Source organism: Cygnus atratus, chromosome 4 (assembly GCF_013377495.2).
Source record: "Cygnus atratus isolate AKBS03 ecotype Queensland, Australia chromosome 4, CAtr_DNAZoo_HiC_assembly, whole genome shotgun sequence".
Lineage (NCBI taxonomy): Eukaryota > Metazoa > Chordata > Aves > Anseriformes > Anatidae > Cygnus > Cygnus atratus.
Genome location: NC_066365.1, coordinates 64,805,210 through 64,821,635, shown reverse-complemented (window position 1 = coordinate 64,821,635; position 16,426 = coordinate 64,805,210). Strand labels below are relative to the sequence as shown.

The 16,426-nt window shown below is 40.4% G+C and overlaps 1 protein-coding gene across 1 annotated transcript in view; it reads left to right on the top strand.

Annotated features, from left to right (window-relative positions):
- The window catches only part of CRMP1 (collapsin response mediator protein 1), a 47,972-nt gene extending 32,637 nt beyond the window's left edge, over positions 1–15,335 (top strand). The window contains exons 8-14 of the mRNA XM_035547301.1: positions 1,522–1,642; positions 3,235–3,391; positions 7,413–7,554; positions 9,158–9,328; positions 10,618–10,797; positions 13,358–13,523; positions 15,244–15,335. Coding sequence (XP_035403194.1) covers positions 1,522–1,642; positions 3,235–3,391; positions 7,413–7,554; positions 9,158–9,328; positions 10,618–10,797; positions 13,358–13,523; positions 15,244–15,335 — 1,029 coding nt within the window. The remainder of the gene's footprint in view (positions 1–1,521; positions 1,643–3,234; positions 3,392–7,412; positions 7,555–9,157; positions 9,329–10,617; positions 10,798–13,357; positions 13,524–15,243) is intronic.
- The last annotated feature ends 1,091 nt before the right edge of the window (positions 15,336–16,426 follow it).

Genomic DNA, 16,426 nt, shown 5'->3' with positions numbered 1-16,426 from the left:
GACTGTAGTAATGCAAATATGTGAGAATGGAAAGATGCTGCGAGGCAGCTCAATTTATGCAATTCTCTTGTAATAAAACGGGCCGCTTGCAAGGATCATCTCAGACATCTGGAAAGGGTTTCTTTAATGAGAATGAAAAGATGGAGACATGTCGATGTCTCTTAATGTAGACAGTTCAGGCTGCTAATAGCATGATGGGGGGCAGTAGTGGGAAGTGACTGCCTTCCTTGAAGACTAAGAGACAAGGCCCTGGGGATTTGAGGCTAAACTTGAAGAGACTGTTGTGGTTTGCAGATCTTTATATAACCTCTCCCCAAGGCAAGAGGAATAAACTTAATTGGTCACATTCTTCTATTGAACTGTTTGTGTTTTTTTCATTTTTCTGTTTAACTTCCACTTAAATTATTCTGAAATAATTGAGGCGTTTCCTTTTAATGAGAGTAAGGGCCTAAGGAAAATCTGCATTTGCAATTTCCAGGAAGGAATTTTATGTCTTTCTGACTGTGCCATCTGATGGCCTCAGCCCCAGTGCTGAGGCATAGAGGTCCTGCTTTCCTTTTTTTTTCTTTTTTTCCTTTTTTCCTGATTTTCCTCTTTTTTCTATAGGTGACTTTGGGGATTTGAGAGCAAATATTGGGATAAAAGTCCTAGGAGAACCTGAAGTGACAATCTGATTTTAAGAAAAAGATATTTTACAAATCTGTGAAGAACTAAGGCATGTGGTTTTGGACAGGTTAAATTGCTCAACTTTTCTAGCACAGCTTTGGGAGAGGATTTTGTGCATTGTCTAGTCAGTATTTTCAGTTGTAACAGATTTTTAGGTATTGTCAATGCTGTGAGTCTGTCTAGGAAGGAGGAATAAAACTGATGACTGGGTAAAGCAGTCTTGGAGCCACTGGGAAGCACTGCTCCTCCATATGAAGATGACTGCTTTGTGCCTATGTCCCAGATGACTCCTTGAAAGAAGATTGTATTTATGCTTGCTGACAGAGAGGACTTACTGGGCGATGTTTCAAAGGCTTTTATGGATTATGGGCTAAACTCAGTCCATAATGCTGAAGCTGCTGTTTGAGAATACTTTACGTTCACTGTCCTCTTATCCTTATGTAAAGATTTCAGAGGGTAAGCTGCCAGGGAGAGCTCCAAGCTGGGGCACTGTTCCCTTGCTTCGTTCTCCTTCCAGCTGCAGAATACAGTGAGAGGCCCAAAGTACAGGCTTGGGAGGGAGATAAGGAGCTCTGCCAGCCACTTGGATGTGATATTCCTTGCGGGCCAGCGAGCTGTATTAGCACTAGGACAACTGTACCCCCTTAGCGAGTACAGCCTGGCTGTGATTACTCTTACCACGAAATGCCTGAGGGGGTTAGCTCCTGCTTTCCAGCACTGCATATCCCACTATGGAAAAAGCAGAATCTAGTCCTGAAGTATTGTTGCTAAACAATGAGAAATATGGCTCAGTACTCCAGTTCATTTTTTCTTGTCTGCTTTTGCAGTTAACTTCTTTCATTCTTTTACCCTCAGCTTGAAGCAGAAGCAGTTTTCCGTGCCATCACCATTGCCAGTCGAATAAACTGCCCAGTGTACATCACCAAGGTGATGAGTAAGAGTGCAGCTGATATCATTGCACTGGCTAGAAAGAGAGGTAAGAGACTTCCTTTTCTGCCCCCAGACTTGGATTTTGTGTTGAATAGAAGCTCAGTGGAAAAAAATAAGTTGCTGGCAGACTGATCTGTACATCTCGACCCAAATCACAGATGCTAAATATTTAGGGCTGAGAAAACTGAAAAGAGGCCCTTCTATGCTTTTCCACTGAGAATCATAGAATCGTTAAGGTTCGAAAAGACCTCCAAGATCCATCTGGTCCAACTGTCGCCCTACCACCAGTATCATGCACTAAACCATGTCCCTAAGCACCACGTCCAACCTTTCCTTAAACACCCCCAGGGATGGTGACACCACCACCTCCCTGGGCAACCTGTTCCAAAGCCTGACCGCTCTTTCTGAGAAGAAATGTCTTCTCATTTCCAACCTGAACCTCCCCTGGCACAACTTGAGGCCATTCCCCCTTGTCTCACTCCACAAACTCTAAGCACCCCCCATCCCCTCAAAGACTGTGGTGTGACCCTTGTGCATGGGGATGTCTGTGGGTCGGCATTGCTCACTGCAGCCGTGCAAGGGTCCAGGTTAAAGACCACTCAAAAGGGACTTGTGAGCCTGGAGGGTGCCCATTTTGAAGCTACCTTTGTTTGCTGAAATGAGTGCCTCACAGAAACGGCACCTGAAGTGCTGCAGTACTGGGAGACTCAGCTCTTCCTCACAGGTGGTGGGCCAGGACATAGCATGGCATGGGGCCACTCAAGAGACTGAAAAGCTTTGTCCTTTCACAGTCACAATCTTTCTTCTGCAATCCTCACTTTCTGCCACAAACTGCATCTTATTAATAATTCCTCTCCTCTGCTCCCCTCTTTTCTCCTGAATTGTCAGTGTTTTCCCATACTTTTTCCTTCCTTCTTTTCCTGTTCTTCTCCCACTTTGTCTTCTGTTTCCTCTGTTTCTCTGACTATTTCCACAGTGCCTCTCCTCTCCTTCCACTTGCCCCTGTTTACAAAGGTGGTGAGGACAAAGGTCAGGCCCAAAAGAGCTGATACACACTTTTTCCATCTTTTTCTCAATGTCAGTTTTCCCTTCATTTCATTTGAGAATGAAGGAGGGCAACGGAGTCAGGACTGTTCTGCTGGTTGGTGCTAGGAAGCGCATGAGCACCATAGAGAAGCCAAAGAGCTAAATATTATCTTGGTATTTGTATTCATGGAGACTTAGAGTTTGCTGGTGGGACCATATGCTGTTATATGCTGGTGCTGTGCCCAACCTGAGAGTGGTAAAAAGGCATCTGTCAGCTGGAGCCCATCCTCCACCTAAATTCACTCTGAAGCAGAGCACCAGAGAGAACATGGCTGTGATTAAAATAGTACAAATTAAAACCAGGTCTGAACTGTCTCCTTCCGGATTAGAAAGAGAGCTTTGTAAATATCCTGATCAAAAGCATGTGTAACTCAGAGAGCCTCCTGATAAATTTTTTATCATACAGACAAAGCCAACGCTGCTTAATTTTCTGGGAGCTACGCTGACCATGTAGCAATGCATAAATTATGCATGGCTGTGTGCAGCAAGCTCTGTAATGTGCTGGAAAGAGAGGATTGTAATCAGTTCCTGTATATTCTTGCTTTCCCCAAGGTCCCCTTGTTTTTGGAGAGCCAATCACTGCCAGCTTGGGGACAGATGGGACACATTACTGGAGCAAAAACTGGGCCAAGGCTGCTGCTTTTGTGACCTCGCCACCTCTGAGCCCTGATCCTACCACTCCAGATTACCTGAATTCACTCTTAGCATGGTAAGACTTTTTTTTTAACAGTCTGGTGGCTGGGCGGGTGCAAATGCCACATGGAATAAAGCACCTAGGGATCAGCTGAGTTTCCTTTAAACCAGTTCCATACATGACACAGCAGAGGAGAAATGGTAGAAAAACAAGGGGGATTGTTTTGCCCCTGTGTTCAGGCTGCCAGTCTGGTGAGCAGGCCTGGACCCTCCAGTTTCTAGTTAGCACATTCAAGATACAACTGCTGGCTATTCAGGTTATTTCTTTTTCCTTCTGCTTTTCAATTGATTCCTAGTTGCACAGCTAGATAAACAGTCTTTAGCCTAGGACTTCAAACTAGCTTTCTCTCTAATTCTCTGTTTTCTCTAGCCAAATAGTTAATACATAGTTGGATCACATCACCATCCATAAGCAATAGCCTGGTGGATAAACCCCTACCTGTGAGCATAGTCTCAGTTTTAAGCCCCAGTCATATATCACAAGCACAGGTCCTGAAATTAGAGTTGTCCCCATGCGGAGAGATACCTGGAACCAAGATAGCTTTCTTGGAGCCATTTTTGTCAGAGCTGGTGCAGGTATGTAAGCTGGAGCACTTTGTAGAATTAGTCTGTCTTAAACTAAATTGTAAATGTTCATTTACACTGCGTTGCACTGCAACTGTTAATGAATGCGCTGCACTGTTAATGAATGTGTAGTCAAGCTCTGAGTTACATGCATTCCTGGTAAGAACATGCAGGCATTTGCACTGTTCCGAAGGCCTGGTGGCCTGATTTTTCATAATTGAGCTTTCTGTTCCTTAAAATAAGAACAAGAAGGAAAATTTACTTTTCTGGCCTCACATGTCATTGTCAGCATCATAAAGAGTGAGGCTCATTGTGTGAGGGAAAGGCTCTTAGCCAGCATATGTGAATGTGTATAAGAATGTTTGGTCCTTTACTCTGTCAGACACAGCTATATGATTTCAGAAAGAGTCCCCAAATAATGGTATGTGGGTTAAAACAAATCAGTTGAAACAGCAAGAGAAATTTTAGACCTGGAATCCAAATAATGACATTAACATCAGAAAGACCAATTGAGGAGGCAGAGAAGTTTTCATTATCCTCCAAGCATGCAAAAATGACTTTTTTCCTTACTGGCTTAAAGTCCTAGATCATAAATGACAGCAGCTTAGCCTGCTTTTGGTTTTAATACTTTAAATCTATACTGTGAAACTAAAAAGAGCTGTATATATTATCCCTCTGCCATGCGTTTGTGGGGAATTTTATGCAAGAATGATGGTAAAGATAATAATTCACTTTTCTATTTCACTGTTCATCAGGAGACTGGTAATTTACATTCATTAAAGAATCCTCACAACAATCTTCTTCTGCAAGTATGCATACCGCTTATGCTGTTTCCCACAGAATCTGTTGACTTTTTTTTTCTAAAAAGTGGAAAGTATAAAAATCAAAGGTGTCTCACGAGGTTTGCAGATTGGATTTGTCTCATGAGATTTGGTCCTTTTTTCGTCCATGGGCCATACACCTTGGGTAGCTTTCATCTTCCATGGTGTACTGCTGCATTATTGCTGCTGTGACATGCTGTTTCTTCTGAACCAGAGATGTGAGATCTTGGTGCTACATGGAAGATGTCATCTGCCTTGAAAACACTGTTTATGGTGAAGAATAACATCATGAAGTATTAGTGAGGTGTTTAAAGATATATATATGTCTTCTCTTAATTCCCGCCAGTTTCTTTTTCTGAGATGTTTTCTGTGGTGATCCCTTCATCTCTCAATTTGCTAGCTGATCTGTTAGCTGTTAGTAGAGGAGATCTATCAGTAGGAGTGCTCGTGTGTAACCCTGAGTTGTTGGGTATCTCCCGAGAGTGACATTTGTCAGCTGCCGGAGTCTTCTGTTGGCTAGACTGGGGAGTGCAGTGTGTTATTAGATGTTAGAGGAGAAGGAAAGTGGAGTTAATAGCATAGTGGAAGGAGAGCATAACAACATAAACACAAGGAAATGGACAGGGATATAGGGCCTGGCTGTGACATTGATGTTTTTGTGGCTATGTTAAGGCCAGAAAAGTAAAAAAGAGGATAGAGTTTAAGCCATGAAGAACTTAGCTGACGGAAGAACAGTGAGAAAGAAGAAATGGCATGCAGTTCATATCTTTGTTTCTGAGTGAAGAAATTGATGTTTTGCTGATGGATTTGGTTTAATCCTACGGAGTAATACCAGACACTCATTAATAATTAGGAATAGCTAAAACGTATCCGCCTTTTCACCAATAAATACATGACTTTGCCTTCTAACAAAAAATGAATGGCTTGTTGTGAACATTGTGAAGAACCAAAAAGGAGGCCAAAGGGTCTTCTCTGACTGTCAGCAATCATTAGGGCTGGCAGCCCAGAAAATTGCATTAGAATTACTGATGTGTGACCCCTTTTCTTTCTGTACTTGGCTATTTGTTAACTTGTTGGAATCTAAATCTGTGGATCAAAATCATTCAGGTGTTTCAGAGCTGGAACTTACGTAATCAATTTTAAAAAAGGATGACAGCCTCTTCTGGACATCACCCTTCTGGAGTGATAGAAGCAATTGTAGTTTGTTTTAATGTGCTTGACTCCTGTAAGCTTAGTCAAGATCTAAAAATATTAGCTGTTTCCTGTGGATAGTAAAGAACCTGTTTTTTTTTCTTTTTTTCTGTTTTTACAAGTGTTGTGGTTTAACCTGGCCGGCAGCTAAACACCACACAGTCGTTTGCACACCCTCCCCCCTCCCTCTCTGGGATGGGGGAGAGAAACGGGAAAGTGAAGCCTGTGAGTTGAGATAAAGACAGTTTATTAAGACAGGAAAATAATAATAACAATAATAATAATAATGATGATAGTACTACTAATAATAATGTGTACGAAACAAGTGATGCACAATGCAATTGCTCACCACCCGCTGACCGATGCCCAGCCTATCCCCGAGCAGCCGGCCCCCCCCACCCCGGCTAGCCACCCCTATATATTGTTCAGCATGACGTCAGATGGTATGGAATACCCCTTTGGCCAGTTTGGGTCAGCTGTCCTGGGTCTGTCCCCTCCCAGCTCCTGCTGCATCCCTAGCCTGCTCGCTAGCAGGACAGAGCGAGAAGCTGAAAAGTCCTTGGCTTGGTGTAAGCACTGCTCTGCAACAATTAAAACATCAGCATGTTATCAGCGCTCTTCTCATCCTAATCCAAAACATAGCACCCTGCCAGCTACTAGGAGGAAAATTAACTCTGTCCTAACTGAAACCAGGACAGCAAGATACTGCGTATTGGTTATGTTCTTCCTTCTTATTCCTCAAAGTGGCAGTGTACCAGTTCTGATCTCTGCAGAGAATTTTTCTCTAAGGTGAAAAAAAATAAATAAAATCATTATTGTTTGGTTGCTCTTTCTGTGTTTTACTCCATACTTTTCTCTGCGTAAGACTTTTAAATTAGAGAAATCCAGAGTACATTTCACTTGCACTATCCTTTTTTTGTTGTTGTTTGATTACAATACTACTCCCTTTTTTAGAATATTCTTCCCTTTTTTATTTTCATCATTCTGTTTTGGTAGGCCAGTCATTTGTGTAAGAATTACAAGAGAAGTGTATGTGCAGAGGAGAAATGCAGGGAAACAAGCTTGATGCTCATTACTTTGCATTGTAAAATATGCTTTTATTTCTACATATGGTTATGAATTTATCCTGAGTGTGTCAAACATTTCATACAAGCTTCTGATCATTTCCTTGATCTTATAATAATCCTTTGTCCTGGTTAGTGCTTGTGCCTGATTTCTGTCGATAAGCAGCCTTAAACCCGAGGGGGCTGTAATCTGGGAATTCAGGATGTTCCTGGGGGACATCTCCACTTTCCAATACTGCTGTTGCTCTTCAGTGACCTGTAGCCAACGTGTAGAGGCTGCTGACATGACTTGTAGCCTATACCTCCATCGCGTAGGCTTGAAAGGTCCATTCGAGCTAGTCCGAGACCAAGGTAACCTTGGTGACTGCTCTAAACCTTCTGTGTGTTAACTCCGCAGTGGGGACCTGCAGGTGACGGGAAGTGGACATTGCCCATATAGCACTGCCCAGAAAGCCATTGGAAAGGACAACTTCACTATGATTCCTGAAGGGGTCAATGGAATTGAGGAAAGAATGACTGTTGTCTGGGACAAGGCTGTAGTAAGTAATTACTTGTATGGATTAAAAAGAAATTGACTGTTGGCTGAATGATGCAAGCCAGGAGACTCTTGGCCAGTACTTCAGTGACTTCCTAATATATTTCTGAGAATTCCCAGAGGCCTACTACAAGATGAACTGTTTGTTTCAAAGTTTTATAAACTCAGGTCTGTGTTTCACTTCTGACAGCACAAAGCCATAGTGTTTTATCAGACCTAAGGCTTCACAGACTAAACCACTGTAATTTTTTCAGTTGTCAGAGTGGTTGCTTCCCACAGACATAGGATCTGGAAGCAGTTTAATGATTTTGAAGTAGACCCTGTATAAACGTGATGAATGGATTGTTTGAATTTGGGAAGTGTCTCATCGTTTTTGAGAAATTACAAATGGATGGCAGCTGAGCCTGAGGCTACACCATAAAATGCTTTGAAGGAGAACACTGCATGTAATTCATACTGGCATATTTTGCTGTGGGGTGCTGGTGTATGTTAGCAATTTTTTGATGGTTCCATGGATCCTAATATAAAATGATATCTTCCCTCCATTGCCCGTCTTCACATGAACACCCAGTCTCACTCACACACACACTTATTACCTTACACTGCATTGCACTTGAATGCATATTGCAGACTGCAAGGTGGTAGTATTTAAAATGCTCTCATGAGCACTTTACCCAGACCGTGTTTAATAACCCCTTTCTTCAGGGAATGCTATTGAGTTCAGAAGCACAGAAGCAGCTTCTGGTATCTGCCATGTAGGAGCAAAGCAGGAAAGCAAGCAAAATGCAACCAGGCAGTGATATTTCCCTTTTGTTACTCATATGAAGGGAAAGAGCTGCCACAAGTGTTACAAAATGGGATTTACAGGTGACATTAATTCCTGGACCACTGAGTAGCTTGTATTTTGGGAATCTCCTGGTTGACTAGGCAGAAAATACGTGTTAAACAAATAAACGTTGCTCTTTTTTGTTTCCAGGGAAGATCCCAAAATACTCTGCTGAAAAATCAAAAGGTGCAGTGAACAGCTGCTATTAAGCTATCACTGACTGTATAAAAAGTTCAATTGGTGGTGACATTTCTCCAGGCAAGAGCTTTATAAATGGGGTTGTATTACTTAGATTTATAAATTTTGTAATGCTACGAGTAGAATGGACTTAATTTGCAAAAAAAAAAAAAAAAAAAAAAAAAAAAAAGTTTCTAAAACAGTCTGAGCATTCTTTAGACTTGAAATTTTATTGAATCTTGTAATACTCATATAATTTCCCTGGTTTAAAATCAGTAAAATGTTTAAATGGAAATTACTAGGACTAGCAGCAAAGCACACATGCGTCAGTGTAGGGAAAGGGACCTTAGCTGAGAAACGTGATGGTACCATCTGCATTCAGGTTTTGTCTGTTCTTTGGGATGCCAGGAATAACACATTCACTTACCAGAAACTCCAAAGTAATGTGCCTTGTATAAAAACCTGCTTAATAAAGCCTCTGTTTCACGCAGCATCACCAGATATATGAACTACACCCTTTCCCATGTCTCCTCAGCCATTCAGCACTCTGAATACTCAATTGCTATCTTATAAACATGTTTCGGTCAAGTCATGTTGTTTTTAGGCCACAGGTAAGATGGACGAAAGCCAGTTTGTAGCTGTCACCAGCACCAATGCTGCCAAAATCTTTAATCTGTATCCAAGAAAAGGACGGATTGCTGTAGGATCGGATGCCGATGTTGTTATTTGGGACCCTGATAAGGTGAAGACTATAACAGCTAAAAGCCATAAATCGGTAAGAAGAAAAAGAAAACAAGCAATGAAATGTCTCTCTTGCTTTTCAAATGTCGAAATTACGTGAACTAACATATTGGATATAGAGGAGTTGGGGTAACTGCCTGATCCTTTTCTAAAACATGTAAATATTTCTGAAAATGAAAGTAATGAATCTTGCATTGGAAGCACTGGGATCAGGAAGGATTTCTTTTCTCTCAGCGTATACAATTGCACTATTTTTATATGCTTGTGCCTGACCTGTAAACAGGTGTGAATCAGCAGGTCTGCAGCTGAGGTTAATAAAAGCTGTAAAAATAAATCTAAAACCAGCTTACTACTTTTGCTTGTATGAAAAACACCTGATAGAAAATGCACAGTTAAATCAACAGTATTCTAGCGTATTATAGATGATTGAATATTTTGATAATACAGCTCTGATCAGCTTCATGGATGGGATTTCTTATTTAATTCCAAATCCTTGATGTGTACTACTCTTTCCCATAGCACAGAATACCAGTGACTCACAGTCACTTTCATTTTGGCAGTTACAGGTCTTATGTGTTTATTTTGTGTGTTATCTATCTCAAAGTTTTTATCTTATTGTTCAGTGCTTTGTTTTTTTATATTGGGAAATTCTTCCAAAAATTGTACTGAATATCCAGTGATATGGTTTATATTAAAAAGGCATAAACATTTGAAAACCTTTAAAAGCTTTAGATGATGCATTTTTTATTTCTCTGTCTTGAGATATCGCAGTATTTTTGAGAAAGTAATAATCACCTGCCACTTGACAGTCATTTCCATTTAGTTTCAAGCTTTCCTGGTCCTTTCTGGGCTTTTTCAGACAGAAAAATTCAGACAGAAATATGCTGGCTCTGAAAACTCAGTACTTGCTGCAAGTCTGAAGCTTGCTCTGCTAGGCCTTTGAAATTCCCTTATCCAGTCACAGCGTGTACATGATGGGACTCAGGCTTCTGGGTATCCAACAGCTGAGTCAGAATTTTCCTTCTTATTAAGATTACTGAATTTCTAGAGGTTCTGGATAAACAGGGTAAGTCCTCAAAAGCAAATGAGATAAAGTCTTGATGGAAAGTGAGCAATACATACAGGGGAGTCTGATTGGACAGATTCTTTTTAATCATTTAATCAATAATAATGCATAGAAATGCATTGCTTTTCCTTCAGAAAAAGCAATTTTATATGCCTGTTAATGGCAGTTGCTTAAAAATATGACTACAAATGTGTATTGTAAGTTACTAACTGAAGGAGACCTTGTACTGAACTTGCAGTATGTTGGTTGATCCTCAGGCTGTTGAGTACAACATCTTTGAAGGAATGGAGTGCCACGGTGCCCCGCTAGTGGTCATAAGCCAAGGGAAGATAGTGTTTGAAGATGGAAACCTGCACGTAAATAAAGGAATGGGCCGCTTCATCCCTCGCAAACCTTTCCCTGAGTATCTTTACCAGCGCGTCAAAATCAGGAATAAGGTAATGTCAGATATTATTTAATTTTCTTCCAAGGCATACCTTTTCAGAACCACATTAGCAAATTTTAATTATTATTACTAGTGTGCTAATATAAATCTGTATAAGATGACCTATGTATGACATATGTCTGACCTATGTTTGTATATGGTCAAAATATGACCAAAAACTGGCTCCTCTGCAAGTGCGAGCTGATATAACTTAAAATTGCACTTCAGTGGGTAGAGCACGTAAGTGCCATTTGGGTATATAATTGCCGTATGCCCAGCTGTGCAGTCTTTTGAAGGGAGGTGGAATAGTGATAGAATTTACTTTTAGTTAGATGTCAGCAAAAACATAGATTCTTTGGAAGGAGGGTTAGCCAGAAGAAAAATAGCGTTTTAAATTGCTACTAAGCTTTGCATACTGAACAGCCCCATTGCAGAGAAGAAAAGCATCTAAGTCAGAGATGCTTATTATATTTGGCATCTCTGAACTGCTGTTGGTGCATTTGCTAAACTGAGAATTAGCAGCATTCACAGCTCAGAAAGCTTTTATTGTGTATTTAAATAGAAGCTTGGGAAATGACCAAGATCATGACTGGGTCAGTTCAGGTTTTGAATTATATTCACGCTCCTCTGTTGAAAACCAGTTGGCTTGGCACTAGTTTTGGGTGGTTTGGAAATTGCTTTTTGCCACTGGGCAATACAGTACTTTGTGAGAACAGGTAACAAAGACAAATTTACCAAAAAAAATGTATTTTCTTCAACAAGGCATATGCCATTGCCTGTAAGGGTGGCAGCTGAAATTAAGTCTACAAGTGGGAAGGATAAGAGGCATAAAAATAAAATGCATCTGCAAAGGAGTTTTGCAAAATACCAACAAATTAATTTTTCTTTCTTTTTTCTTATTTTTTTTACATTAATCAGTTAGATGACATGCGTCTCCACATCTGCCTTTCAAGGGTTTAGCACATAGGAATGCTATATAAATTGGAGTGACGATGTTATTTAAATAGTGAAAACAGCACTTGAAAAACAAGTATCAGAGAGTGGTGCCTTACGCCGGGTATTTGCTCAAAAGTAACCGGCCCAAATAACTTGCATCTTGCAGTGGGCCCGGATTTGGGGAAAGACCTTTGATTCTAGATACATAGGCAAAGGTCTGCAGAGGGACCAAGTGAGGCATTGACATTATTGCTCGTCCAGCTCCCTCTGCTGCCTGCCGAGAGGAAGTGAGAGCAGTCTTATATCTTGTGTTTCTTTTCACAGTCAAATTTTTTTAATTGAAAAGATTTAGAAAAACCCACTGATGGTGATATCAGCCACCATCATGTGGCTATGTCACCACACAGCAAAACCCATCACACAAAGGTCTGCAAAGCTTTAGCTGGCCCAGGAAAAACCTCCTGGAACAGGGATAGCAGTGCAAATCCCTGCCTTTGTGGAGCCCTGGATAGTGGATTCACTGCTGTGATCAGCAGCTGCTTCCCTCTGGGCATTAGCTTTGGCTCAGCTTGCGAGACAGTGTCTCTTCTGAGCCTGATGTCCCTGTCACCAAAAGCAAGGAAAATGCACTGATTTATGTAAGAACAAGATCAGACCCCTGTGAATAGCGTGGCCTTCCTCCCCAGTACTTTAATTGTACTGTTAACTCACTGGGGAAACGGTCCTGAAACAATAGTCGTGTAACCCTTAGATTTATAATCTTTAGGATGGGCTTTGGATTAAGAAAGTCAGTGGCTTCAGATTCTTCCTGAAAATTTAAAGTGTTTCTTAAAATACTGTTTCCTAGATTTCTGTGTTTTTAAGGCCGATGAGACTGTTATGATTCTCTTTTCTCATAGTTGTCATAGGAACTGTACAGGGATAAGATACAGAGACCTTAAACTGAAATCAAAGCTCAGGTGACAGGTAGTCTATTGACAGATAATGAAAGATGGGTCCCATGCCACAGACTGTTGTATAATTGCTTTTCTAGTTCGTGACAAGAAGTGGAAACTTTTGAAATTTTATTTAAAAAATTGTCACTGCTTTTCAATGAGGTTCTAATGAAAATAATGTGATATTTGAAGGGGAGAAGCAGAGAAAGCAGGTAAGAGTGAAATTGCTACAATCGGTACAGTGACTATCAGTCTTACCACAACCAAAATGGGATTCAGAAGCTCAGATATGAGACTCACCTGATCCAACCCTGCTGAAAACCCTTTGAATGGAGAGAAAAGAGATGACAATGATTGATCTTACTTAAAATAATGGCGTAGGTGAGATCTATTGTTCTTTTTGAGATCCAATCTCTCTCCATTGACTGCAAAGGAAGCCTATTAAGTCTTGATCTCATGTTTTATATATGTTTATTATATATATACATTTATAAAATGATGAGAGGTGACTTTATAGTTTCCTTTGTATATAAAGCAGACTGTAGCTTTGACAAGAATACAGATGTGTTTTTACTTCAGCTAATGAAGAATATAGGTCTGTGCTCAGTGGCCTCTGTATACCAGTATCATTAGGCAGCATTATCAGAGCATTCAGTATCTGATTTTATTCTGTATTTATTCTCTGATATTTATTTGCTCTAGGTGGGAGGACTGCAAGGAGTCTCCAGAGGAATGTATGATGGGCCTGTGTATGAAATCCCAGCTACGCCAAAATATGCAACTCCTGCACCCTCAACTAAATCTTCTCCTGCCAAAAACCAGCCCCCACCAATCAGGAACCTCCACCAGTCTAATTTTAGCTTATCAGGTAAGTCAACCTGACTCATTCGAAATGCCTTTAAAGCCTTCAGTATGTATGGATTGTTGCTGATAAATTTCAATTATAAAAATTACCTCTTTAACCATATATGTATGAAATATATATGCACATATATACGTGTACGTAAGAACATCTGTAGTTAGGTATGTTCATATACATTCTTTCCCTAGGAATATTTTACAAATTACCAAGTATTCAAAATGTTTGTCATCTAAAATATTTATCTGCTTGCAGTCTTTTAGTATTATTTACCTGACACCTTATGGTTAGCTGAGGTCTCTGGTTGATACAACTGAGGCCTGTTGGTATGTATGGTTGATGGACTTGGGCCTGGTGTGACTCATGTGGCTCAAACACCTCAGATTTCCTTCTTGCTGCATCACCAGAAACTGCTAGACACAGAAACTTCAACTGACCTTGTCCATGGTTGGAAAACCACGTGCAGAATCTATTAATATGCCGATTATAGTATTTCTTGTCTCTTTGCTCTTGGTGCCCAAAACATTTTCTGTGGTACATAAGAAATAGACAAGAAAATCATCCTTTGGGGTTGTTGGAAATAATTCCTGACGTTTGAAGAGACAAGTGTGCCAAATCATTGTCCTTCAAAAGTCTATGGCCCAATTGGTAAATAAGTGGCTCTTTATGATGTTGTTATGAAAGTGACTGGATTTTCTCCCCTGTGGGAGCCAATGGTGGAGTTGTCATCCCTGACAGATCCTGTCTTTAGAAACTAAATGAAACCTCTGGAAGAATGCCTAAGGAGAGCAAATATTTTAAAGACCCTTCTGGTGAATTGGAGTGCATTTTTCCCTGTACAGTTAGGTCCATGGTGAGCATATACAAATATGTAAATCTCTATAAAGCAACAAAAGTGCTTTCAATCTTGACCTCTAAGAATAATAAACAAGTGGGATTTTCAAAAGCACCTGAAGCTGAGGTTTCACAGTCCACTGCTGGATCTGTGTATTACCATGGCATCTGGTGCTAACAAGTATGATCCAAATCAGGCAAATGCACATTACTGTTTATGGAATTAAGCAGAACCAGAGACTTATGATAGCATTTAATATGATCCTACACTTTCATAGTAGTGTTATGTTACCTATAAGAAGCTTGTACTGTGATCACATGATATTTGGTCTGGCAGAAAGCTTGCTGTCACAAGTTTAATCTTACAGCATTTTAAAATGCATTTTGAAGCGGGTGTGAGTTTACATCAGATCCATGTTCCTTTTCATGTGGACTTACGATCACTAACATCAAATTTTCTGTACTGTTAACCCATGGACCCAGTGGGGAAAGGTGCTCTAAATCAATGAGGCAGGTTTGAAAAAGCCACTCTACACATAAGTGATTTCCCAGTTAGAGCAGCAATATTTTTCAGGGTCTGATCTCATGAAGGGAATCCAGTCTGTAGATTGTCATCCCTGCATGGGCTCTTTGTCACGTTAGTGGAAGACAATTGCCCATGTAGGATGAGCATCAGTCTGATCCCAAACATTTAAGCCTACAGTTCTGATTGAAGATGACTGGAGCTAGGCACAGAAATGTGCCTTTGAAGATCTCTCTAGCACTTCAGGCAGGGGTCTGACTCAGGATAAACCAACTGATGTGAGGGAAACATAGCTGGAATGTCAGGTAAAACATCACCACTGATGATTTTTTCCTTTTCATAGATTTTTTTCCTGTATTCCTCTTGTTGCAGGAGCTCAGATAGATGACAATAACCCACGCCGTACTGGACACCGCATCGTGGCACCTCCTGGTGGTCGCTCTAATATTACCAGTCTTGGCTGAAAAATGATGATGGACAGAAACACAAGGAGGAAGTATCATGGGAATAATGTACATTCCCTTCAATATCTGTGTTATCAAACCCACAGTTTTATTTGGTACTAATGGAAATAAAAAATGTCTTTTTTTTTTTGTATAGGAAGAGGTGATAATAGTGTGGTGTGTTTGCTTGGAACTACTTGCCTCACAATTGTGCTTTCATGCCATAGTCACCTTAAAGCATGGTGCTTCCATTGCCCCTTTAGTGACTACAGGTTTTAGCTTCGTCTCGTAACTGAATGATGGTTCCTTTGCACCCTTTCGCTGTATTAGAGTAGTTAATGCATGTTACTGAGTTATTTATGCAAGTTGCATTCAGTGAGTGAGTCCCTATAGAACACGTTGCCAACAATTGACTAGACACAATGCCAAGATTAATGTCTGTATTTGATAACTATCACCAAAAACACTTATGAAGGAAGAAAATGGCCATCTTGAAAGTATGCAGTAGAGTAGTATAGGCAGCTTCTGTTTTATCTTTAATTTATTATAAACCCAAGAAGCACTTCAGAATTTCTCAGACACAGAAAATCACCAGAACTTAGAATGACAAATGGTCTTTGTAGCACCTGTCTGTACCCACTCAGTAGGTTTCAAGTCTGTGTCTTCATTGTTTCCATTTTCAACAGCGCCATAATTTATGCAAAGCAATGCCATTGCCACCCCTGCAGGGATTTCTCCACCTGGGCAGTAGTGCTCTCCTTCTGCATGAGTTTTTTGGTACTTACAGATAATCCAAGTTGCCGTCGGATTTTTAAAGTTTTTTGTACAAAGTTTTTCCTTTGTAATCACATGCATTTTTACTTACTCTACCGTATCAAGATCTACTAGTCGTGGTTCTATTTCTGAATTCAAAGCTTGTGAAATAAAGGAAATTAATTGATGGGTAAGCGTCTTCCTCTGCTTTCCAGTGCTGTTACTCAATGATTGAAAATGTAGAATGGAGAAACTCATGAGAAACTGTCTTTTAGGTTGGCATCGTGTGAAAGAAGGAACTGACCTCCCTAGATCACAAGGGGCCTTGTGTAGATGTCTGCATATGCATACTGTAAGCA